The following is a 23,361-nucleotide window of genomic DNA, read 5'->3' on the forward strand; positions in this document are numbered from 1 at the left end:
GAGAAATACTTATTCCTATTTTTTTTTTTTTTTGGTAATAAAAAATTTATATTGTATTTTTTTTCTTGAAAGTATATCAAGTTTGTACGAAGATATATTTCTTTTTTATATAATTTATAATAGACTTACTTCTAAATAAATCCTTTAATACCTTACTTTTGTTTTAAAGTAGGCATAATGTTGATATCTATAGATATATAGATTAAAAGGGATTTCACATTCTTAAAAAAAGCTTTCTCTAGATAATAAGCGATAGCTACCAGTTTCCAGCATTAGAACTTTGATAAATAATTATCAAAGTTTGAAGCATCTATGCTAAAACTTAATCCAAAAATCACCGTGCACAAGCTGATAGTTCATAATATGGTATTAATACGAATATTCCTTGGTGAACTTTGAACACACTGAAGCAGGTTCGATATATTTTCTTATAAAATGCTATATATATATAAATATTTATATGTAATAAGAATCATAAATCAACATATATGTTATAATTATAAACAAATTATTATAATATATTATATAATTAACTTTGATTAAGTGTGAGCGAAAAGAAATATTAGACTTGATTAAAAACAATCCTAATCAAGCAAAAACCCTTGAAAAAAAAATTATAAAGTTTAGATTTTCTTTTAAATCCCAGAAGCCAATACACCCAAAATTAAAAAGTAATTCGGTGATCCGATCATTTTGCTTTAGATGAATAGCTTCCAGGTGTTAGTCTTTTGACTGGTTGTTTTTGTAGCTTTCTAAGTAAACCCAAAGTCCGTGATTTAGTGAAAAACGATTCACCTTGATTTTTAAATGCTCAATTTATTAGATCAGCAAAAGTTCTAAGGTTTTAGTTTAATAGAAAGAAAGAACAAGGAAGTACCAAATTCTGGTTGTGATCTTGGCAATAGTCACTGACCAGAAGAGCTCATTATCTTAGTGTTCGTTATGGAACAATAAAGCTCATAAAATATTTTATTGTAAATCTAGATCAAACCGTTTATTCGCAAATCTTTAAAAAGAATCTGAAGTTTGGTTTTGTGTTATATTGATTCAAATATATTTAATATTAGATGGCGGCTCGTAGCCCCTAATAGGTAAGAGGGTCCATAAGATCGAATTTAGATCCGAGAAAGACTTTTGCATTCCTAAAAAAAAATGAGTACACCGACCAAGACATTTTTTTTTTTCAAATCATTTAGATCTCATTAAATTGGCTTAATGTAAATAAAAATTATAAAATTTGAAAAGGTTGACCCATCCCAAAATAAGAAACCGCAATGATGATCATGGAGAATTTGTTTTTGGGTCATTATAATTATATTAAACCTAAGTTCATCAGTAAACCGTGAAATTTTTGTCAGTGAAGTCTTTTGAGGTGCTCCGAGTTATTAGAGAAAAAAAAGTTTTAGCTAACCTAGTTAATATGGCTTAGCCAAATAAATTCTGTTGAACCTTGTTTTAATTTATAAAAGCAAAAGTCCAACTTTAACAAGCAAAGCGGTTTTCTTGACAAAAGTTTTTGTAGCTTTTACAATTGAAATAGAGAAAAGACTCCCAGTCATGGGAAAAAATGTTTTAGGGATTATCTCAACAATCATACATAAAGAGGTAAAAAGCCTTTTCAAAAAAGTAATTGTTTTTTTTTCTAATTATATTAGATAATTCTCAATTAAGAATTACTCTTTATAAAGAGTAAAATTGATAAGTATCTACGTATTTTGTTTTTTGATAACAGTTAATCATTAGTTATTATAGTAGAGTAGTAGTGGACTACCAAAATGAAATTTTTGAATCTCAATTTCACCGGTAAATCAAATATTCATTATTCTTGCGGGGAAATATTTTAAAAAGCTGCTTTGGCTCTCAACTCTTTTTTTTATCCTATTTTAGTTCCACTTCCGCAAAACCCGTTTTATGGCGTAAGACTTTCCTTGGGAGTTTGTCGCACCTAAACATACTTTTCTTGTCATATGTTTATACAATGCAAAACTGCTTCGTTATTTCTTGGCTTGGCGAAGAATTTCCCCAGATAAAAAGTTTATGGTTTTATTTACAATAATTTTTTAAAGTTTTAATGAGCTCTATTCTCAAGTAAATCAAGAATAGTGGAGAGGTTCCAATTTTTCATATTTTTTTTTATAAATGAAGTATTTTCAACCGAGTATTAAAACTAGGCATTTAGAATGCCACCTTTCGAACAAAAAATATTTTTTTCTTCAAGTTTCCTAAGAAATTTGTTTTTAAAAATAAAAGAAAATGGGTTTAAGCGGTTTAAACGGAAATGATTCCAAAGACTTAAAAAATGATAACTCAAGTTTTTGAGCCTGTAAAACATCAAACAAGTGGCTCAGTGATTTGGTTTGTTTAAATATATTATCACTATTGTCTTACTTGGGTCTATGAGAGTTTTCAAAAACAGGAATCATTCCCACATTTTGCATTAACCAAGGTAATTTAAGTACTACAGAAAAGAAAATATTAGTGGAGAGAAAATAGTGGGAGAAATGTTCTAACCTTCTTGAAGTCCTTTTAGTTCTTTTTTATTTCCCTTAAAAATGTATAAGATTTTAAAATGATTTTTTTGTATTATTTTTGTGTTGTATTTTAAATGAATACCCGAAAAAGGTTTTCAAAGTATATTTCTAATCCACTTTGAATTGCATTATATTACCAAAACACAGATATATATATATATATATATATATATATATATATGACCTTGTTCAGTTCTTTCCTTTTTTGATATTTTTTCTCTTTTATTTATTTTTTTACCTCTCACTATCTTATGCTTACACTTTTTTCTAATTACTATTATCAAGCTACCAATGCCTCTTCCTATTCAACCACAACCTAGCGACCTTGACCAATCTTATTCAGAACAAATCCCAGAACACAAGTCAAAAAAACCGGACCTTAAAATTAAAGTTAACAATTCAAATATAGCAACTTGTTCTTCTTCTCATGATGAATCGTGTTCACCAACTCATATATGTAACGAAAAATATCCCATACTGTCTCCTTTAACAGGAATATTTCCCGATCAGATCCCAAGTCCATCCTTTCCACCACCTAATTACAAGCATCAAAATAATGAAGGAGCAACTCAAATTTTAATAGATCAACAAGTTCCAAAAGATTCATCAATTCCTCTTTCAAGTTTTTCATTTTCTAAAGGTGACATTGAAACGACCTGTCGCTCTTTACCAGAAAGTCCCAATTCACAATGTCACATTAATTTTTCAATCCTCGAATCATTTGCTCGCACAAATAAAGATGCAGATTTTGTTTCTAGAAATTATTATCGCCCAGTGGAAACAACAACTAGTTTTTCACGTCATCGACCTTTAGTTCCTCAATCAATTCTCCAAGTTGATCATAATTCTATTCAAGAGTCTATATCCAAAGATGAAAAAGACTTTTTAAAGAAATCTGCTGTTCCTAACTCAAAAGATGATTCTATTGCACCTAAAATGGAAAAGCAAATATCAACTGTTAATGAGCGTCGCATGTCATTTACAATGGATAGATTCATTATTTTTACCGCGAATAATGAAAACAAGATACAGGCTCCAACACTCTGCTCTCTTTTGGAAAATGGAGAGTACTTACCAAACCTATTTTCTAAGAAAAATGGAGTTTGGTGGTTGGATTGCCTTGATCCGACTGACGATGAGATGCATGTTATAGGTAACTCTTTTGGAATTCATCCTCTTACTGTCGAAGACATCAGCCAAAAGGAGTCTCACGAAAAAGTAGAGTTATTTAAAAACTATTACTTTCTTTGTTTTAATACGTTTAATAATGACAAAGATTCTGAGGAATTTCTGGATCCCATAACTATTTATATTGTTGTTTTTAAAGAAGGGATAATCACTTTTCATTTTACACCGTTTGGTCACACCTCAAATGTCAGACGCCGTGTTCGACAACTTCGTGACTTTGTTAAGGTTTCTTCAGACTGGTTATGTTACGCCATTCTTGACGACATTACTGATAGCTTTGCACCTATCATCCAAGATCTTGAAATTGAAATAGATGTGATTGAAGATTCAGTTTACTTGTCTCGCAAGCCAGACTTTGGTCCAATGATTCGCCGCATTGGTGAGTCCCGAAACAAGGTTAATCTCATGCTTCGTCTTCTTTCAAGAAAAGCAGACGTAATTAAAATGTTTGTCAAGAGGTGCCAAGAAGAATATAAAAGGACATCCCACGAAGAAATTTCAATTTATCTTAGTGATGTTCAAGATCATGTCATTACTATGCGCAACAGTCTATCAATTTATGAAAAAATGCTTTCTCGCTCTCACGCTAATTACCTTGCTCAATTACAAGTCGAGTCTGTTAATTCCAATAACAGAGTGACTAAAGTTCTTGGACGTGTTACTTTGATTGGTACCGTTTTAGTTCCTCTTAATTTGGTCACTGGTCTATTTGGCATGAACGTCAGAGTCCCTGGTCAAGAAGGAGAAGATTTAAAATGGTTTTTTGGAGTGATTGGTTTTATTGTCACCCTTGTCATCATTTTTTCTCTTATTGCCAATCATTGGATAACTGAGGCAGAAGCCCCCGAACCCCAGCTGGAAACTAAACCCAAAAAGAAGAAATTCCATGCGGCTGCTAAAAAGCTCAATCCCTTTTCAATTAGCTACGATAAGTCAACTGATAAACGGAATTATTAGCATCATTACCACCATCATTCATTTTTTCATTCATTTTTTTAGATTTTTTTGTTTATTCTGTATTCATTTTGTTCATGTGTTAATTTTTTTTGTCATTCTATAGATTTTAATGTTTAGATACATATTTATTTTATTTGATTAATTGGAAAAAATGGCTCTTTTTGCTTTTTCCGAATAATTTAAATGAATATTTTATAAAAATTTCAGAAACTACTTCAAAAGTAATTTCATTTGATGACTGCCAATAAAAAAAATTGTTTTTTTGAATTAGCATGAATTGGTATTTTTTGCATGAATTTAGTGTTTATTAAGTAATCAAACTATCGTTTCAGATCGTTTTATAACTTGGTAATGCTGTTTTTTTTTTTCGTTAAATATCTTAAATAACATAGTTTTCGATAGCGAATAAAAAAATTGTTCCGAGACTTGCAATAGGAAGCGACATACGATGTATTCCAGACCTTCGCATATATGCCATATTTACTTCATTTGAAATAAACTGAAGTCATAATCATTTTAATTATAATCTTTGAACTCTTCATAATTTGAACCTTTCCAGAAATTATATGATTCCAGTTCCATGTTGGAATATATAAATATTAAAAATATATATTTTTTTACCCCTCAAGCCTAGTAACTATATTTTCCGACTAAGACAGCAATTCAATTCAATTTATGAAGATTATAATGCTTCATTCATTAAATGAACAATCAAAATTTTTAAAATAGAAGTTACCTTTCAACTGAGAAAAAAAAGATTTTGTTTCAATATACCTCTATTTTGCCCGGTTTAATTCTATCGATAAAAGCTTTTACCAAAAAAAAAAAAAAGAAAATGAACTTTTCAATTTTGTAAAACATTTCAAAATGCTTACAAATGTTTTTTTTTTTTTTTTTTGGTTTAATGAATACTAAATATTATTTTATATAATTTACAGAAGTCCCAAGCTGCTTAGTTTTTGTTCTTCTTAGACTTCTTTTTTGGGCGTTGTTCGGAATCGTCTTGTCTTTTCTTTCCAGAAAAAATCCGTTCCACCAAAGCATCATCAGGTTCCTCCTTAGTGTTGAAAACATTCATGCGCCACTCTTTCAATCTCTTCTTTTTACCAAGACGTCTACGATCCTTTTCTTTCTTTTCCTCGTCTCTGTAAACCGCAAGCTTCTTCAAACCTACGTACTGGTTAAGATCTTGGTCTTCGGCCAAAAGAATGTCACGTGCTGTAAGACCAAAAGAGTCCGGTGACACTTCTCGGTAACGGAATTTGGGTTGTTCCAGCTTCTTCTTGAGTGTGTTGGATCCTTCTTCCTTAATGAGAAGATTGACATTTTCTTCAACAACTCGTTGAGCAGCTTCTTGAAGTTGTTTCTTCTCTTGTTTCTTCTTAAGCTTCTCCTCCTTTTTAAGCTGGTTTCTGGATTTTCCGGATGTTTCTTCCTCTTCTTCTTCATAGTATCCATCATTAGGAATTTCTTCATCTTCTTCATCATACTGTTCTTCTTCGTTTTCACCCTCTTCTTCATCAGCAAGTTCCTCATCTCCATTGATCTTTTCAGGCTTCTTGGAATAAAACTCCTCATCAAAAACTTTACGCATACGTTTATCCCATTCGTCACCTTCAAAGTCGCCATCCAAGTAGTCATCTGTGAAAATCTTGGCAAGCTCTTCAGCGTCAGGATCTTCTGTCAACTGCTGCTTAAGTTTTCCCAGCTTATCCATAATTTGTGTTGCTTTCTTCTTTTTGAGTCGCGAAAGTTCCGCTTCTTGTTTTTCTTCTTCAACTTCCTGAGTAGCCTTCTTGGCATCACGCTTCCGCTTACGGCTCGATTCCTTTTCTCTGCGAATTGTATTTTGTGAACGAGCGTAAGACATGACTTCTGCGCTGTTAGGATCCTCAAAACGAAAATTGTAGGCTTGCTCAAATTGCTCGGCGTTCTCATCAAACTCCTCGTCATCCTCCACTAGATCATTGTATGATGGTACAATCAGCTCTCCAGTCTTCTTATCAACCGTGCGAGGAAGCCAGGCTTTTTGATTAAGGTATTCTTCCAAGAATTTGCTTGAATCTTTTTCCGGATTAGGTAGCTCAATAGCTTCGACAGTTCTTTGTTCTTTTCTCTTTTTGAAAAAGTCTTCGTCATCATCATCAGAATAATCTTCGTCTCCACTATTAGTAGCTTTGTTGATTTCGGCAATAATGTTTGCTTTATCCTCTTTTTGCTGAATAGCGTAAGGTTTCTCGGTATCTTCATTTTCTTCCTCGTCATCATCGTCATCAAAACCATCCTTTTCTGTCGCTAAAAGTCGCAGTCTATGGTAATCCTTAAGATAAATGGGCTTATGTTTTTCGTTGCGCTCATTGTTAAAAGGTGCTTTGATATCGCCAAAGAACTTTGTATTTTTGTCGAGCAAAACTTCAGGATTTTCGTCGATGACCTTTAAAACTTTGTTGATTCCTGCCTCGATATCCTCAGTGATCAAATCACCAAACTCGTCTTCATCTTCATCAGAAGATGACTCATCATCGTTGAAATCTTCGCTATCTTCCTCGGGCTCTTGTTTCTTTTTGCTCAAATCTTTTTTAAGAGGTTCTAAATTAAATATTAGACTAAATACTGCATATGTTACGAATCTTGATAACTAACTTACTGTTTTGTTGCTTTTCCTTAATAGTAGACTCTTTGTCAGTCACAGATGCAGAAGATAGTTCATCCTTTTCAAATTGTTTTCTGAGAGCTTCCTCTCGAGCTTTTTTAGCTCCAGTTTTCTTTCTAGCCATTGAAAAGTTTTCGATTTATTAAAGCTTGATGTGCGCTATGAAAGATAGAAAAAAAAATTTTTTCGGAAAAGCTTAGAAAAAGTTTCACGTGATTACAGCTGTTGCAACGCGTCGACAAGCCTTTCCAAAAGCTTTTTTTCTTTATACGACCATCATGCATATGGCATTTAATACTTTTTGAATTTAAGCAATGGATTTTTCGGCGTGAATTTAACTATTTACTATATATATATAAATTTAACAAATTTTTTCTTATTTTTCCTTTTTTTTAAATAGACATTTTCCTTTTAAATTTTTAAATATCAGAATCCTAAATCCCTGTTGGATTTCCTAATTATTTTGGTTGGTTCATAACATCAACATATCTGTTGCGTGCACTTCTCTTGGCCTTTCTAGTTCCTGGTGCGCTTGGTGCAGCTGCAGCAAGTAGATCATCAAGGCCTCCACTTAATGGGGCGTTGAAAGAAGCGCTAGGCGGTAATGACGGGGGAGGTGTAGCTGTCGCTGATGAACCTGGTGTGCTAGATGGTTCTGAAGGCAAGTTGGGTGACGGAGCAGAAGGAATAGAAGGAACAGAAGGAGCCGAAGTAGTCGATGAAGATGAAGATCCTCCAGGAGGTGGTGGAGGAGGCAATGTCGCCTTAATTTGATCCTCAATTGGTGCTTTTTTGTTAATCCATCTCTTGAGTTCCTTATCATAGTAGAAAGAGTTCTCCTCACCAAGTTTAGCTTTGATAGGCTTGGGGTGGTCATCATGCTTTCGAGAGAAAAAGCCAAACCAACCCTTCTTTTCTTCTGCCTTTCCCTTAGCTTCTTCCCTTTTTGGTTCTTCATTTTTAGGCTCTTCAGCTTTAGTTTCTTTAGGCTTATTGGCAAACCCAAAATCTTCGATTTCTTCTTCCTTTTTATTGCTGGAAGCCTCTTCGGTGTGAGCAAGAGGAACTGCTTCAGAAACGGTGGCAGAAGGTTTAAATGATGGCACTCCAAGAGGAACGAAAAAGTCGCCAGAACCAGCCTCTGGGTCATCTTCAGGGATGTCCATAGGCTCAGCTTCATTTTGATAGCCATAGTCAGGCTGTTCATAAGGTGCATAAAAATCACCTTCATCCGGTAGTTCCTGATTCTCCTCATCTTTCTTTTCTTCATTTTCTTCTTTCTTTTCCACACCCTCATTGGAGTTCTCACCTTCTTTTTTCTCTCCTTCTCCATCCTTCTGGGAAGTCTGTGGAGTGTCTTCATAAGGATTATAGCCGTATGGGTTATATCCGGCAAAAGACGAATAATCAGACTCGTTATTTTCCTCAGTAACAGAAACAGGAGCATAAGAGTTTGTCTTTTTAGACCCATCACTAGATGTAGGCGCATAAGGATCGTAATGAGACTTGGATGGCGAAGTTGATTGTTGTTCAACAGGAGCATAAGGATTATAAGAAGAAGCACTAGAGGGCTTCTCCAAAGCTGGTCCATATTTGTTCTTTGTTTCATTAGAATTGGCCGGCTCAGCTAAAGTTGAATATGGGTTAGAAATGTTCTTTTCTAATGCTGCCGATGACTTTCCAGAAGAGCTAGGAGTAGGAGTATGGCTTTTAATCTCAGTTGTTGATGATACTGGAGGATAAAAATTATCATCAGTCTGCTGATGAGGAGGTACAGGTGACTCAATGTTAGTAGGCTCAGGTTGACTATTCTGCAAATCAAAACCTGGGCGCTGCTCACTGCTAAATGAAGACCTGGAAGAGTTGGATGAAACATGTGAAATCTCATATGGATTGCTGACCTTAGAAGCTGGATGCGATGGGGCAACCAATTCATAAGGACTGTGAATTCGGTTTACTGGAGAACTCATGCGTGATGGGTGGTTAGAAACTAAACCAGATTCGGGAGTAGCAGCAGAAGAACGTGGCGGGTAATCACCATATAGATTTGCCGAAGAAGGCAATGATGGGGGTGGAGGGGGCATAGTCATATGTGTGGAAGGAGGAGGAGGAGGGGAAGAAATTCCAGAAATATTTTTGGGAGATTCTGCATAAGACTTCTTTCTAAGTTCTTCGGCAGGACTTTGTTGAAACGAAAAGGATTGCTTTCTAGAAGTGGGTTCAGGCTCCTTAGGCGCATAAGGATTATATGGGGTTTTGCGAGAGGGTGTTGCATTGGTGCTATTTACAGGAGCATAAGGATTAGCAACCGGTGTCGGCTTTGCCGGTGGGGGTGGAACAGCTGAATAAGACTGTTTGGCTCTGTTTGGACTATTGGGACCAGACTGAATGGCCCTATTTTCAGAGATACCGTAAATAGAATTGCGAGAATCAGTTACAGTATTATAAGCCAATGGAGACGATACTCGTTCAGGCGTAACAGCAGAGGGACGTCTGCTATCAAAGCTTACTCTTGCTGGTCCAGCTGAACGAGGACGATAAGGATCATCTTGAATGAGGCCAAGCTGGTGACCCGGAGACATTACTCGATTGAGATCGGAAATGTTTGTAGAAGATCCAAACTGGAAACCAATAGTTGACTGAGAGCGAGATGGAATGCCTGGCATATCCACATCCACAGCACTCTGATAACGAGAACGAACATCTACAGAAGACGCATTGGGTGTCTCAGCGAGCTTTTTGAAAATGCCATTATCCTGTTCTTGTTTGGTCTGAGTTTCAATTTCTTCACCAGCAATAAACTTGCTAAGACTCTTGTCAAGCTGACCAAGAACTTGGTCAAGCTTGGGACGAGCAAGCTTACCACCAAACCAGCCACTACCAGTAGTTTCTTCCGGCATAATGTTCAATCTGTGACCAAGAGCCTCGGTCTGACTCAAAAAGACTGGGGTGGTGTATCGACTCTTTGGAGCAGCCTTCAATATACCTGAAATGTTTTCATAGAGAGAACGGGCCTCAGAAATCTTACCATAGTCGGCAAGGTAAGAGGCTAAGAAAAGCTTGTATGGTAAGAGGTGAGGATAAAAGTTTTGATTTCCAGAATCAGTAGAGCATCTATAGTACTCGTAAACCATAGTCAAAAGAATGGAATCAATATCCTGACCTTTATCAGTACCAAGAAGCAAAAATTGGTCATTGCCACTATCATTACCAAAGTTGGCAAAGTTGAAAAGAATTTTGCTAAAAAATGTTAGTAAAAATAAATTTGAAAAAAAAAAAAAAAAAAACTTACCAGATATGCGAAGCTTCAGTGTACCCAGATTTAGCTAAAAGAGCAGAAATAGTTTTAACTGCATCAACACACATTGGCGAGCGGTTAGAATATGCCAATGCAGTGACATTTCTCCATTCTCTTAAAGAAGCATTAAGTTCAGGTGACGGCTCGGGCAATTTAGAAGCAACAGATGCGTGATGAGGCAAAATCTCAGACACGGATTCCTCCTTAGCACCAGAAAAGATGCGGTACATGAAAGCCATGTTACGAGCAGAAAGAGCAGGGAAGTTGCGCACATTTTCACGGACAAACTCTGCAACAGTCTCAGTCCATTGAGTAGATCCAATTGAACTAGCAAGAATCAAAGCGTGTGCCCAGAGTTGCTGATCCAAAGCGTACTTGAGAGCACCTTCTCTGTCACCAGCCTTAAGTGATTCCATAATCTCTTTAATGTCATTCTGAGTCAAAGAGCGATCATGATGGTCAGCCGGATTAACTTGGCGATTTTGGTTTTGTCTGTAAATATCAAGAGCAGGTGCAAACTGCGTCTTGGGATCAATACGCTCCTTGGTGAAATCAATAGTAGGATCTAAAAGCTTGCAAATGGTGTTAACCACAGGGACACTAGTAGAAGAAGCGGATGTGTCACTGCGCAAAAGCTCCAAAAGAACCTTCCAAAGTAAAGCACGATCAACATAACGAATTGAATCTTCACGAGAAGCAGTGTTTTGTTTATGCTCCACCCATGAGATGTGCTCTTGGATCCATTTTTCAAGCTCCTTCTTCTTGCTCTTGACAGGACCCTTGGCTGTCAAAATTGATGTAGGGAACTTGGTAGCAGAATCAGGATAAAGCATTTCCGAAATATCAATAAGCTTGATTTCAGATGCAATAGTAGTGCCACCAAAAGCAATGCGAGGAGGAATAGAAACTGCAGCTTTAGTTCCATGACCCCAGCAGAAAAGAGGGAACTGACGAGTCAACAGAGACTCAGGGTTGGTCATGGGTGCAGACGAAAAAGTCTGTTGAGGAGAAACCTGATGACTGTAATCAACTGAGTGATTGGGAGAGTAGCTATTACTACTCAAAGGCTGACGGTATGCAGGAGGAGATCCAGTAAGGTTGGCAGAGTTAAGAGGCGGTGACATCAATGGGTTCATTGTCTGAGCAGAATAGCCAAAATCTGGCCGTGGAGGAGATCTCATCATCTTTGCGTGTAAAATGGCCTGTTGAACCTCAGGCGAGCGATTGGACTCAGCAGCCCGCATTCCAATATCAGCTGGCATATCACCATAAGCAGAAGCCAAAGACTTTTGTGGATGTGGATGTGGATGAGGATGGGAAGGAGGATGGGAAGGAGGACCATGGATCGGACTAAGTTTGGGCTCAGTGTATGTAGGAGCATACACATTGTTTTGAGAAAGATTCAACGGGGTAACTCCTTGGGTGGGACTCATGGGGAACTGCGAAGGAGATGTAACAGACGAGCGTCGATAAATGTCGTTAGGTCCTAATGGTTTAGCAAAAGTAGATTGAGGTGGCGACATTGGATTAAACTGCTGGCTTTGCTGAGAAGGTGAATAAATCGACCCAGAAAACCCTTGAGGAAGAGCATGGTTATAGTATCCAGGGCCTTGCTGAGAAGGTTGGTTTCTGGGTGTGGCTGTTTGTGGGCCATAAGGATTAGAAGGAACCGGAGGAAGAGATGGAGAATATGGATTATGTTGTGGTTGGGCAATGGATGATGCAGTGGGTGCGTAAGAAACAGATGCCGAGCTGGGTCTTTGAAGAGGATTAGCTGGTGGAGCATATGGATTAACTGGAGAGTTGGTCATTGAGCGCAAGTTTCCTTGAGCTGGGATAGGCGGGGGTTGAGCTGGAGAAAGCTGGGGAGAAAATGATGCCTGATATTGAACATTCTGAACAGGGGTAGCATTACTTTTACGATGAATTTGCTTAGGGGGAATAATGGGGAGCTCTTCAAAAAAGGAAGACTTTTTAGAAAGCTTTTTCTGTTGCTGATGTGGGGGTTGCTGGAGAGGCGATGATGAGGTATACGTTTGAGGAGATCCAGGCAATGTTTGGTAAGAATTCATGCGACGAGGCTGGGGAACAAACCCTGAAGGCAAATCAAAAGAGTTTTGGGCAGTGTTGAACTCTTTAATCTTTGGTTGCTGAGGGTGCTGAGTGTATGCAGGTTGCAGATTTTTTTGCTGGGCATGTTGGGGATTGGAGTGACTGGGAACAGGTTCAACATAATCATCAGGAAGTAAATCGTCATCGTCAAGAAGTGCAAAAGACTGAGAAAGATCGACGGTTGGTTTCTGTGTTGTTGATTTCTTTTCCGATAAATCTTTTGCCAAAAGTTTGGCAAAATCATCTTCGTCCTCTTCGTCCTCACCAAAAATAGTAGCCAAAGTGGGTTTGGCAGGCTCAATCTTGCTAATGGAACCTCTGGCTTTTCTGGCTGGTGGTTCCAGTGGCTTTTCCTCCGCCTTTGTAGAAATTTTAGAAAAGAAAGTGTCGTCATTGTCACCAGCATCACCAAATGGAGACTGGGCTTGAGGGTTTTGTGAAACAGGTTTTGATGGGCCAGCACCAAGGGACTTGAAAAAGGTATCGTCATTGTCAGCAAGATCTCCAAAAGGAGAAAAGGCATCCTGAGACTTTTTTGTGGATGGTTGAAGAGGAACTGCAGGAGCAAGAGACTTATAAAAAGTATCATTCTCTGAGGATTGGAAGGGTAAGTTTTGAGTGTCATTAGGTGCAGAAGAGAAAATTGAAGCAGAAAATGAATCATCAGCCGAAAGAGCGCCAAACGGATTATGTTCCTCAGTCTTCTGAGGAGATAGCTGAGAATCATGTTTTTCTTCGATTGATGGAGTGTTAATAGATTTTTCAGTGGTGGTGGCATTAACTGTTGGAGCTGTAGTTTGGGTAGAGGTCTGGAAAAAGCTGTCGTCACCAGCCGGGTCAGGAAATCCAGGCTTAAGTTGAGAAACGCCCTCAGTGGCTGGAAAAGATTCCGAATTTTCAGCAGTAGTGCGGACCGAATCAAAAATATGAGAAAGGCCATCAGTGTTGGGCTTGTCCTCGTTTAAACCAAAAACCTCGACTTGCTGTTTGTTATCTTTACCATTCGCTTCAGAAGAGATTGTAGTAGAGGGAGAAGTATCTTTGGCAATTCCAAAAGCTTCATTGGTCTTAAACACTGGTGCAGACTCCTCCTTTGTGGAGGTTTCTGGAATATCTTCATGAATAAAAGATTCAGTGACAGGCTCAGATCCTGCATGCTCGGTGTCGGCCACATTTTCCTGAAGTTGTTCAGGGGCTTTTGTCAATTCGTCAGACTGACTTGATTCTTTTAAATCAGTCTGGGGGGGTTCCAAAGGTGTAGTTTTAGGAATTTCAACTTCTTTGCTTGTCACTTTATGAGTCTCTTCCAGTTCTGGAGATTGCGCTGGCAGGTCAGCATCGTTCTTAAGAATAGGCTCAGGAGTGACTTCAGAAGCTGGCTCAGGGATTGGCTCAAGGACTGGCTCAGCAGTGGCTTCAGAATCTGGCTCAGGGACTGGCTCGGGAGTGACCTCAGAATCTGGTTCAGAGACTGGCTCAGGAGCGACCTCGGAAGTTGACTCGGGGACTGGCTCAGAGACTGGATCAGGATTTACCTCAGAAGCTGGCTCAGGAACTGGCTCAGAAGTAGACTCCAGAACCGATTCTAAAACTGGCTCGGGTGTGACCTCAGGGGCTGGTTCTAGAGCTGGCTCAGTAGTAGGCTCCAGTACTGATTCTAAAACTGGCTCAGGATTAATCTCAGGAACTAGCTCCGGGATAAACTCAGAAGTAGGCTCCAGGGCAGATTCTATAACTGGCTCAAAGATCATTTCAGAAGATGGTTTTGGAATAGGCTCAGAAATAGTTTCGGAAGCAGGTTCGGGCACAGGTTCTGGGACCTTCTCAAAAGTAGGTTCATCCCAGAAATCTTCTTGTTTCTTCTGCTCTTCTTGTTCCTCCTGTTGAGCTTCAGAGGCAGTCTTATTACTGACCGAGTTCTGTACAAATTCTTGTTGTGGGGCTGACGAAGAAATTTCTTTTGGAACTGTAGGCTCCAAAGCTTTTTCAAAAGTGGGCCCATCCCAAAAATCAGTAGAAGTTTCAACCTCGGGGGCTGAAGAAGCTTCTTTGGTAGATAGCACTTCTTGGGAAGAAAGTTGCAGCGCCTGTTTCGTTGCAACAGAATCAGGGGTCTTTTCAAAAGTGGGCTCATCCCAGAAATCTGTAGATTCTTCTGTTTTAGTCTGAGTAACTTCGACAGTCTCTTTGGGAATTGGATTCTCCGACAGCGATGGTAGATCTTCTTTTGTGGTAATAGGTTCTGGATTCTCTTCAAAAACAGGCTCCTTTAAAACAGTTTCTGTGGCGACATCAGCATCTGCTGTAAAAGACTCTTCTAGCTGAGCAACCTTTTCATGTAGCGGCAAAGACGACGGTAATGACGACACAGAAGAAGCTTCTTTTGTGGAAACAGGCTCTGGTGTCTTTTCAAAAGTCGGCTCATCCCAAAAATCGGTAGAATCTTCAGTTTGTAATTCAGGGGCCGCAACAGTCAGCTCTTCGCTGGCAGGTTGTATTGGCAGTGTAATTTCTGTTGATGGTGTGAGCTGCTCGCTTGTAGATGCGGGTTCGTCCAGATCCTCAATGATAGGCTCATCCCAAGGATCAGTGGATTCAGCGAGTGGAGTAGGTTCCTCAATTTCAGGTTTGAGAGGAGTTTCTTTATGTGTTGATTGCTTGGGGATTTGATCTGTGGGTAAAGGTTCGACGGCTTCGTCAAGTATGGGTTCATCCCAAGGATCGTTGGTAGTTTCGGGAATTTCAGAAACCTTTGTTTCCGAAATCTTGACTTCCTGACTAAGAGGCTTAGTAGAATCGGCCTTATGTGACATTTGTGGGGGTTCATTTAAAGGTTGTGAGGAAACATTAAGGTCTTCAAGAATTGAATCTTCTTTGGGGTTTTCTTCAGATGGCTTAGAAGTAGATGGGTCGATTTCTTCATCAGAAATAGGTAGATCCCAAGGGTCATCTGCAACTTCTGCTTCGTCAAAATACTGTTGAAAAATTGGAGCATCTAAAGAAGCTCTTTTTGAAACTTTTTCTTCTTCGTTCTCTTCATTTTCCTTCGCATGTTCTTCCTGAGCATGTTTGGTATCATCTGTTAGAATAATGGGGGCATTATCTTTTACAGTTAAGATTGTTTCTGTTGTAATTGTAGCAGTAGTTAATGCAGGTGTCGCAGGTGAATTATGTACTGCGGCCACGAGAGCATCAATTGTTTCTTCCACCTCATCAGGTTGTGTTGCAGTATTAATATCCTCCAGAGTGTTCAATGCAGGTGTTTCTTGGGGTATACTATTGTAGTTGTTGTTGCTGTTGTTGGAGATGGGGGAACTGATTGCTCTTGTTGGTGATGGCAGAGGAGAAATTTGTGGGTGCAAATATACAGCCTCTGGCGATGGGGCAGCACGAGGTAATGGTGGGCTAGTGATAGGAATAGAAGTAGAAGGGTCGTCTGTTGGAAATATAGGGAAATTGAATGAAGAAGTGGACTGTTGCAGTTTGTCTTCATCGTCGTCTTCTGGTAGTTTGCCTTCAAGAAGATCAATTAAGGTTTCGGCGGCAGAAGCTGCACCGGTGGCACCGGTGGCACCGGTGGCACCAGTATATAAATCGAGTGGAGAAGAGGCATGTGTGGATCTTTCAGCGGAATCAGAAGCCTCTTCTTGATGGTTATGTTGGTCATTACCGGAACCAAAATGACCAGCTTGAGTTTCTTCAGAGTTACTCATGAGAGATGCTGGTGGAATTTTTTTTTAGAATATTTTTAAATGATTTTTTTTTTAGTTTTTTTTTTTAATGAATTGTAGATTGGGTTTTAGTAGGTTTCTTTAAATTAAAAAGAACCAGGATGATTTTTTTTTATATTTTTTTTTCTTCAATGAAAGACTTGTTGGATGGTTCTATTTACAAGGAAATGGTTGGGGAAAAGAAAATGTCTGTTGGAGAGAGAGAGGAGGGGGGAAAGAGAAGAAAAAAAAAAAAAAGAAGGTCGAACGTGTTAGTGTAACTGTGTCAACTTTTTTTTTTTTTTCACAAATGGTGAGCGTCCAACCACATGTTATTTGCATGTAGCAGACGAACTGAAAATACATACACTATGAAATATGACTAGTCATTCGTTTGAAATCTATAGATTGGATAGAAACTTCTTGACTTTCTCTTATTATGAAAGTGAAAATAAATTGGTATAAAAAAAGGGTCAAAAAGAAACCTTTTTTTTTCAGTGGTGGTGATGATTCTTAGCGAAGGTGGTGGCCGCACGAGCAATGTACGTGTCAAAAGATTAGTCATGATGTAGATAATGATTATCTAATGTTTATCAAGGTTTGGGAGATAAAATTTTTTTTTTTTTTGTTTTTCTTATATTTTTTTTAATTTTTATTTTGCTAATCACTGGTTTCTGATTTGCAAATAACGCGATTAGATCTATAAATCCCATTATATACCATAGAAGCAAAAGATACCTAAACATAAAACTAAGATGGCAGGAAAAGCTAGAGGACCCAAGGGAAAACAAAACCTTGCACCTGAAAAGGAACGGTTTTTACAGTGCTGTGCCGACATTTCACTTGAACTTGTTGCTAGTTTGAACACAAGCAAGGATGTGAATCTAAACGGACTTGTGAACCGTGTTTCTAAAAAGTACAAGCTCAAAAACCAGCCACGATTGACCGATATCATCTCATCAATTCCTGACCAGTATAAGAAGTATCTGCTGCCAAAACTTAAGGCCAAGCCCGTACGAACGGCATCGGGCATTGCGGTTGTGGCAGTTATGTGCAAGCCCCATCGATGCCCGCATATTGCCTACACTGGTAACATTTGCGTGTACTGTCCTGGTGGGCCAGATTCTGATTTCGAATACTCGACACAGTCTTACACGGGGTACGAGCCGACATCAATGCGAGCGATTCGTGCGCGGTACGATCCCTATGAACAAGCTCGAGGACGGATCGAGCAACTGCGGCAGCTGGGCCATACAATCGATAAAGTGGAATATATCATCATGGGTGGAACTTTTATGAGTTTGGCACCAGATTACCGAGAAGATTTTATTGCCAACCTGCACAATGCACTTTCTGGTGCAACTGTTGGCAACGTGGATGAGGCGGTGGCATACTCACAGCAGTCATTGACGAAGTGTGTGGGTATTACGATAGAAACACGACCGGATTACTGTACAGAAACACATCTGAGCGACATGCTGCGATACGGATGCACGCGACTGGAAATTGGCGTGCAGTCAGTGTACGAGGACGTGGCACGAGATACGAATCGTGGACATACAGTCAAGGCTGTGTGTAAAACTTTTGCACTTGCAAAGGATGCCGGGTACAAGGTTGTGAGTCACATGATGCCTGATCTGCCGAATGTGGGCATGGAGCGAGATTTGGATCAGTTTGCCGAGTACTTTGAAAACCCTGCATTCCGGACCGACGGGTTGAAGTTGTATCCTACACTTGTTATTCGAGGTACAGGATTGTATGAATTGTGGAAAAATGGGCTTTACAAGTCGTATAATGCCAATGCATTGATTGATTTGGTTGCTCGGATTTTGGCATTGGTTCCACCATGGACACGAATCTACCGTGTTCAAAGAGATATTCCAATGCCGTTGGTGAGTGCAGGTGTGGAGAATGGTAATTTGCGCGAGTTGGCACTGGCGCGGATGCGGGACTTTGGAACAACGTGTCGGGACATTCGGACGCGGGAGGTGGGTATTCAAGAGGTGCACCATAAGGTTCGGCCAGATCAGGTTGAGTTGATTCGACGGGATTATGCTGCCAATGGTGGGTGGGAGACATTTTTAAGTTATGAGGACCCGAAGCAGGATATTTTGGTTGGGCTGCTGCGGCTGCGCATGTGTTCGGAGGAGCACACATACCGGCCAGAGCTTAAGGGCTGCCGAGCGTCGCTCGTAAGAGAGTTGCATGTGTATGGGTCTGTTGTTCCCTTGCATAGTCGAGACCCACGCAAATTCCAGCATCAAGGGTTTGGCACATTGTTGATGGAAGAAGCCGAACGGATTGCGCGCGATGAGCACGGGAGCGAAAAGATCAGTGTGATTAGTGGTGTGGGGGTGCGCAACTACTATGCCAAGTTGGGCTACAAGCTTGATGGCCCATACATGTCGAAGATGTTGGTGTAATAGAGAGTTGTTTGGTAATTTTTGTAATAAATATTATATAGAAAAAAAAAAAAAGAAATACAAAAAAAATATACAAAATACAAAATAGGATGTATCATTAACAAGGATGTTCAAAGTGGAAATCTGAGGCCACTTTTTTGTTTTCTCTATTAATTTTTTTTTTTTTCCAACCCCTTGGGTTGATTCCTTATCCGGTTATATGTGTATCCCTCAAAAAAAAAAAAGGAAGAAAACGGCTTAACCCGCATCAAGATTCCGTTTAGAACATGATGAAAAAAATTTAAGACTGAAATTAAAGTCGTATGCTTATAATATACTGACGTCCCAAAAAGATGGAAAAAATAAAAAATTAAAAAATTAAATTGGTTTTGTGGTTTTTTTTTTTTTTTTTTTTTCAGCAAGATACATTTCAGATAAGTAAAATTCATTAAAATACATAAGTCATAAAGTCATAAAAAAAAAACAAATAGGGGGGGAGGTAAAAAAGTTATCCTGATAAAAAAGTCTAAGCACAGGAAACTTGAATAACTTCGTGAATAAGTTCTGAAGAAGTTTGATTTTGGGAAATGACCATTGCAGATAGCTGGGCACCACCGACGCAGTTAGAGTCGAGACCAAAAGTATAGTCTCTAATTTTAAGGCCATGGCGTGCGTCGTGGCCATAAAAGACCGAAACACGGGAACTTTTGGGCAACTTGTGTTGTTTTTTGGACCAAACCTTTGACCATTGGTAAATAGGGGTGGCCAAAAGATCCTTTTTAGATTCCGGTTTATTTTCAAGAGGATGGCCCGTGTGTTTACCATTCATAAATCGCATAGTCATGACTACCAAGGGATGTTGACGGTAGAGCTTGCGAATGTTCCACTGGAGACCGGCATGGACAGCAACGGCACGGGTGTTTTTAGGGGCGACCCGGCCCAGATCGAGAATCAAAGAACAAGTACCAAGGAATTCAATGTGTTCTGGTTTAAGGGATCGGGCAAGGGCTATTTCTTCCTTTTTAAATTTGAGTCCCTTGAGGGTATTATATTCTTTTGATCCACCATCAACATCGTCATTCTCGTTATCATCATCGTCATCATCAGGAGGAGTAGAACTTGTGGCAAAGTTTTCAAAAACTTCATCACCTTCGTCTACAAGATCATGATCTTCTTCTTCGTCAAGAGGAATTTGAGGCAGGGGGAGATCTTGGATGAGTTCATAGTTGGAAATAGGTTCAACTTTAGGAGCAGGAAGTCTGCGGATAACAGAATATGCGCGAAGAATAGTGTCTTCGTGGTTTCCACGTACACATGAGGCATTAACAGATATGGCATAGTTAAGAACTCCGAGCGAATCTGGGCCCTTTGAAATCATATCGCCGAGTAGAACGAGTTCATCACCTTCAGGGTTAAAGTTGACTTTATCCATGAGTTGTTTAAGATACTTGATATTGCCATGGACATCGCCGACAAGAATCATGCGAGATTTCTTCAGAGCCGAGTGAACAGGAGGTGTTGTAACAGCATCAGTAGAAGTAGTAGTAGCATCTTGAAAGATGGGAGGTTCATTTTGATCTCTGTGGATGGTAGAAACACCTGGGATTTTTTCCATAGTGTTGATGCGGATGAGATCAGGGACGGGCATGTAAACAGGAGCGGAAAAGACACCCATTTGGACGGAGACGTATACCAGGCCCATAATCATACAAGCCATTAAGAAGATGACAGTTCTAGTGAGAGCCGAGAAAGACGCGCTCGAGTATTTGTAGTAATCATCTTCTTCTTCTTCTTCTCCTTGGAGTTCGCTTGGATGTGTGTAATAAGTTTCTAGGGTTCCATAGGCGTGAAGAGGAAGACGTTCCTTTTTTGTTCGCGTAAAGGGGTACGCTTCTGGTTCAGGTATCAGTGGCAGTTTGACGGTTGATGATTCAGGTTGGGTATCTTGTTGAGAAGAAGAGATTGGAATTTCAGGCATGAAGAAATTTTTTTATTTATTTACTTTTTTTTGATGTAGCAGCAGCAGCAGTAGTAGAGACAAATAAATGTTGGTTATTAAGTTGTTGGAGGCGGATCCAAAAGAGGCAATTGGAATTATGAGCAGTAGTGGAGAAGATTATCAGGAAAATATATGATTAATGAAAAGAGAGGAGGAAGGAGAGATTTTTTTTTAAAAAAAACGATATATATATATATGAAGATATTGAAAATGAAGAGAAACAAAAGAAGGTTTAATATTTTGTAAGAATTTAAAGGTTTAGAAAGAAAAAAAAAAAAAAAAGGGAGGAAAGAAGGAAATTCCGGCAAGGGCACAGTTTATATATAAAAATTCATATGCAGAGACAATTACAACAACAACAACAACAACTATAATAATTATTATAACAATCAACTACAAAAGCTTACACTCTAAGTCAGTGGCTCGGACAGCGCCGCCGCTTTAAGAGAGGTTTTTTTTTTTTTTTTTTTTTTTTTTTTGGATCTCCCCCCGCTTATTGCAAAATTATAAAATTTATTTATGATGATGATAGTGATAATAATAAAATCATAGCAGTTTGTTAATGGTTTTTTTTTTTTTTTTGATTTTTTAAGAATTTATTTGATGAGGGTAAAAAAAATTAAAAAAAAAAAAAAAAGCGATCGCGTGGCCCCGCGGCAGAGTCTCCAATTTCGTTTATATAAAAGCTTGGAAAATATATATGACCCTTGAAGAAATAAGTGTCGTCATCACGATCGGTTATTCTTTAAGAGTCTTTTGAACATTTTTTTTTCTTTATCTCTGATCTAGATGTTGGTAACTCCATATTAGTAGGGATTTATTTATTTGTTTATTTGTTTGTTTAGTTAGTTAGTTAATAATTATTATAATGAAGTAGTTTAAACTCTGTCTATCTGAATTTCTTCTACTGCCACCATTTCAAGGTTATTCTAGAAATAAGTAATTTTACAAACTTTAAAAACTTATAAAATCTTCCATTAATTATGGAAATATAAATATATATATATATATATATATATATATATAATTCCTCCAGTTGTAATTTATTTGTTTTTTTTTATTCAAAGTCACAGATCAATTTTTTTATTCTTTATTAACTTGTTATGTTTGTCTTGTTTGTTTAGATATGTTGGTGGCAAATTTTTATAACCAAAATGGTTTTTAATGTTCATGAACAATAGTTTAACTATCAACCACCATCAATCAATATTATTCTTATTCTTATTCTTATTATAATTGTTATTGTTATATTTTATTACATTTACATTAGAGATCCCCCAGACTTATCACAAGTTCTCTGGCATGAATCATGTTACTCAAAGAGATATTAGCTTTTATATAGTAGCTGATCTTTTTTTTTTCTTTGCTTGATTCTGATTATTGGTTTTGTTATTATTTAAAAGGAAATTAATAGAACGTGCCTTAAAAGTCTTCTTTCTATTTGCTGTAATGTGTGTACAAATTCTCATATTTTTATAAATATATGCATTTCATGTAGAACAAAAAAAATAAAATAAAATTAAAATATTTTTTGTTGTTATTTATTGTTGGCGTTTTAATATTTCTTTTCTACAAACCAATCCTTGCTTAAGTAGTAACTACTACCAACACTAACATCACCATTAAATCAAGATAAGCCTTCAAGGTCTTTTTGATCTTCTTAACAAACACCTCTGTAGTTAATAAAATAAAAATTCCCTCTCATCAACCTTAGAGGTTTTTTCTAAAAAAAAAAATCTAATATTTTTGATTTAAAATGAATTAATATTAAATTAAAGCCTTGTTTACTTTATAGCTAAATATGGAAGTTTGCTCGGCCACTCCCGTGTGACGTCACCTACACGTGTGAGGAAACCTCTATTTTGTCTGGTTGTAGTAGTAGTAGTAGTAGTAGTAATTAACCAACTTTTTATATTTTAATTGATTTTTTTGATAGGCTCAGTCAATGCTCAAACCACCGTTTTTTTTTTTTATTTTTTTTTGGTTGGTCATATCAACTTTCTCCTGACTCACAACAGTTGAAATTTTTCAAAAAAGAATAAAAAAAAAACTGCGCGCAGAAATATTTTATTGTAAAATGACGCTTTTTATTTTATTTTATTTTAAATCAAAAATATTTCCTTAAATGTTATTTTTTTCACCTCTCTCTTTCATTTTTTAAAAAAAAAAAAATTTTTGAATTCATTTCTCAAAATTAGAAATGTTTTTTTAAAAACTGGGGAGATGTTACATGAGGATAAGTATGGAGTAATACAATGTATATTTATGTATATATAAATACTTTATCCAAAAATTAGATAGTAGGAAGATAAAAAAAAGGTGTTTCTAAGCTCCACAGCTCGTTTGAAAAATACCAGAATTTCGGAATACTGCAAGGCTTTTCAAAAAAAAAAAAAAAAAAAAAATTTGAGCTGAAAACCAAAAATATACGAAAATTAAAAAGATAAAATTGATTTTAATAGAGCGAGACTTTAAGTGTATTCCATATAATATTGAATGGCAACTTAAAAG

The 23,361-nt window shown here is 37.7% G+C and overlaps 5 protein-coding genes across 5 annotated transcripts; 2 read left to right on the forward strand and 3 right to left on the reverse strand.

Moving 5' to 3' along the window:
• Positions 1-2,822: 2,822 nt before the first annotated feature.
• SAPINGB_P001392 (uncharacterized protein) lies at positions 2,823-4,676 on the forward strand (the record flags this gene model as incomplete). The annotated part of the gene is made up of 1 exon (XM_031996115.1): positions 2,823-4,676. The coding sequence occupies one exon, from the start codon at positions 2,823-2,825 to the stop codon at positions 4,674-4,676; it is 1,854 nt and encodes a 617-aa protein (XP_031852006.1).
• A 952-nt stretch (positions 4,677-5,628) lies between these two features.
• On the reverse strand, positions 5,629-7,453 carry SAPINGB_P001393 (uncharacterized protein; the record flags this gene model as incomplete). Its single annotated transcript, XM_031996116.1, has 2 exons — positions 5,629-7,265; positions 7,324-7,453. The coding sequence occupies 2 exons, from the start codon at positions 7,451-7,453 to the stop codon at positions 5,629-5,631; spliced, it is 1,767 nt and encodes a 588-aa protein (XP_031852007.1).
• A 334-nt stretch (positions 7,454-7,787) lies between these two features.
• SAPINGB_P001394 (uncharacterized protein) lies at positions 7,788-16,452 on the reverse strand (the record flags this gene model as incomplete). The annotated part of the gene is made up of 2 exons (XM_031996117.1): positions 7,788-10,569; positions 10,622-16,452. 2 exons carry the CDS (start codon positions 16,450-16,452, stop codon positions 7,788-7,790), a joined length of 8,613 nt encoding a protein of 2,870 aa, XP_031852008.1.
• A 752-nt stretch (positions 16,453-17,204) lies between these two features.
• On the forward strand, positions 17,205-18,872 carry SAPINGB_P001395 (uncharacterized protein; the record flags this gene model as incomplete). Its single annotated transcript, XM_031996118.1, has 1 exon — positions 17,205-18,872. The coding sequence occupies one exon, from the start codon at positions 17,205-17,207 to the stop codon at positions 18,870-18,872; it is 1,668 nt and encodes a 555-aa protein (XP_031852009.1).
• Positions 18,873-19,377: 505 nt separating this feature from the next.
• SAPINGB_P001396 (uncharacterized protein) lies at positions 19,378-20,829 on the reverse strand (the record flags this gene model as incomplete). The annotated part of the gene is made up of 1 exon (XM_031996119.1): positions 19,378-20,829. One exon carries the CDS (start codon positions 20,827-20,829, stop codon positions 19,378-19,380), a length of 1,452 nt encoding a protein of 483 aa, XP_031852010.1.
• Positions 20,830-23,361: the final 2,532 nt, after the last annotated feature.

Source organism: Magnusiomyces paraingens (genome assembly GCF_902498895.1).
Source record: "Magnusiomyces paraingens strain CBS 517.90 genome assembly, contig: contig1, whole genome shotgun sequence".
NCBI classification, from domain to species: Eukaryota; Fungi; Ascomycota; class Dipodascomycetes; order Dipodascales; family Dipodascaceae; genus Magnusiomyces; species Magnusiomyces paraingens.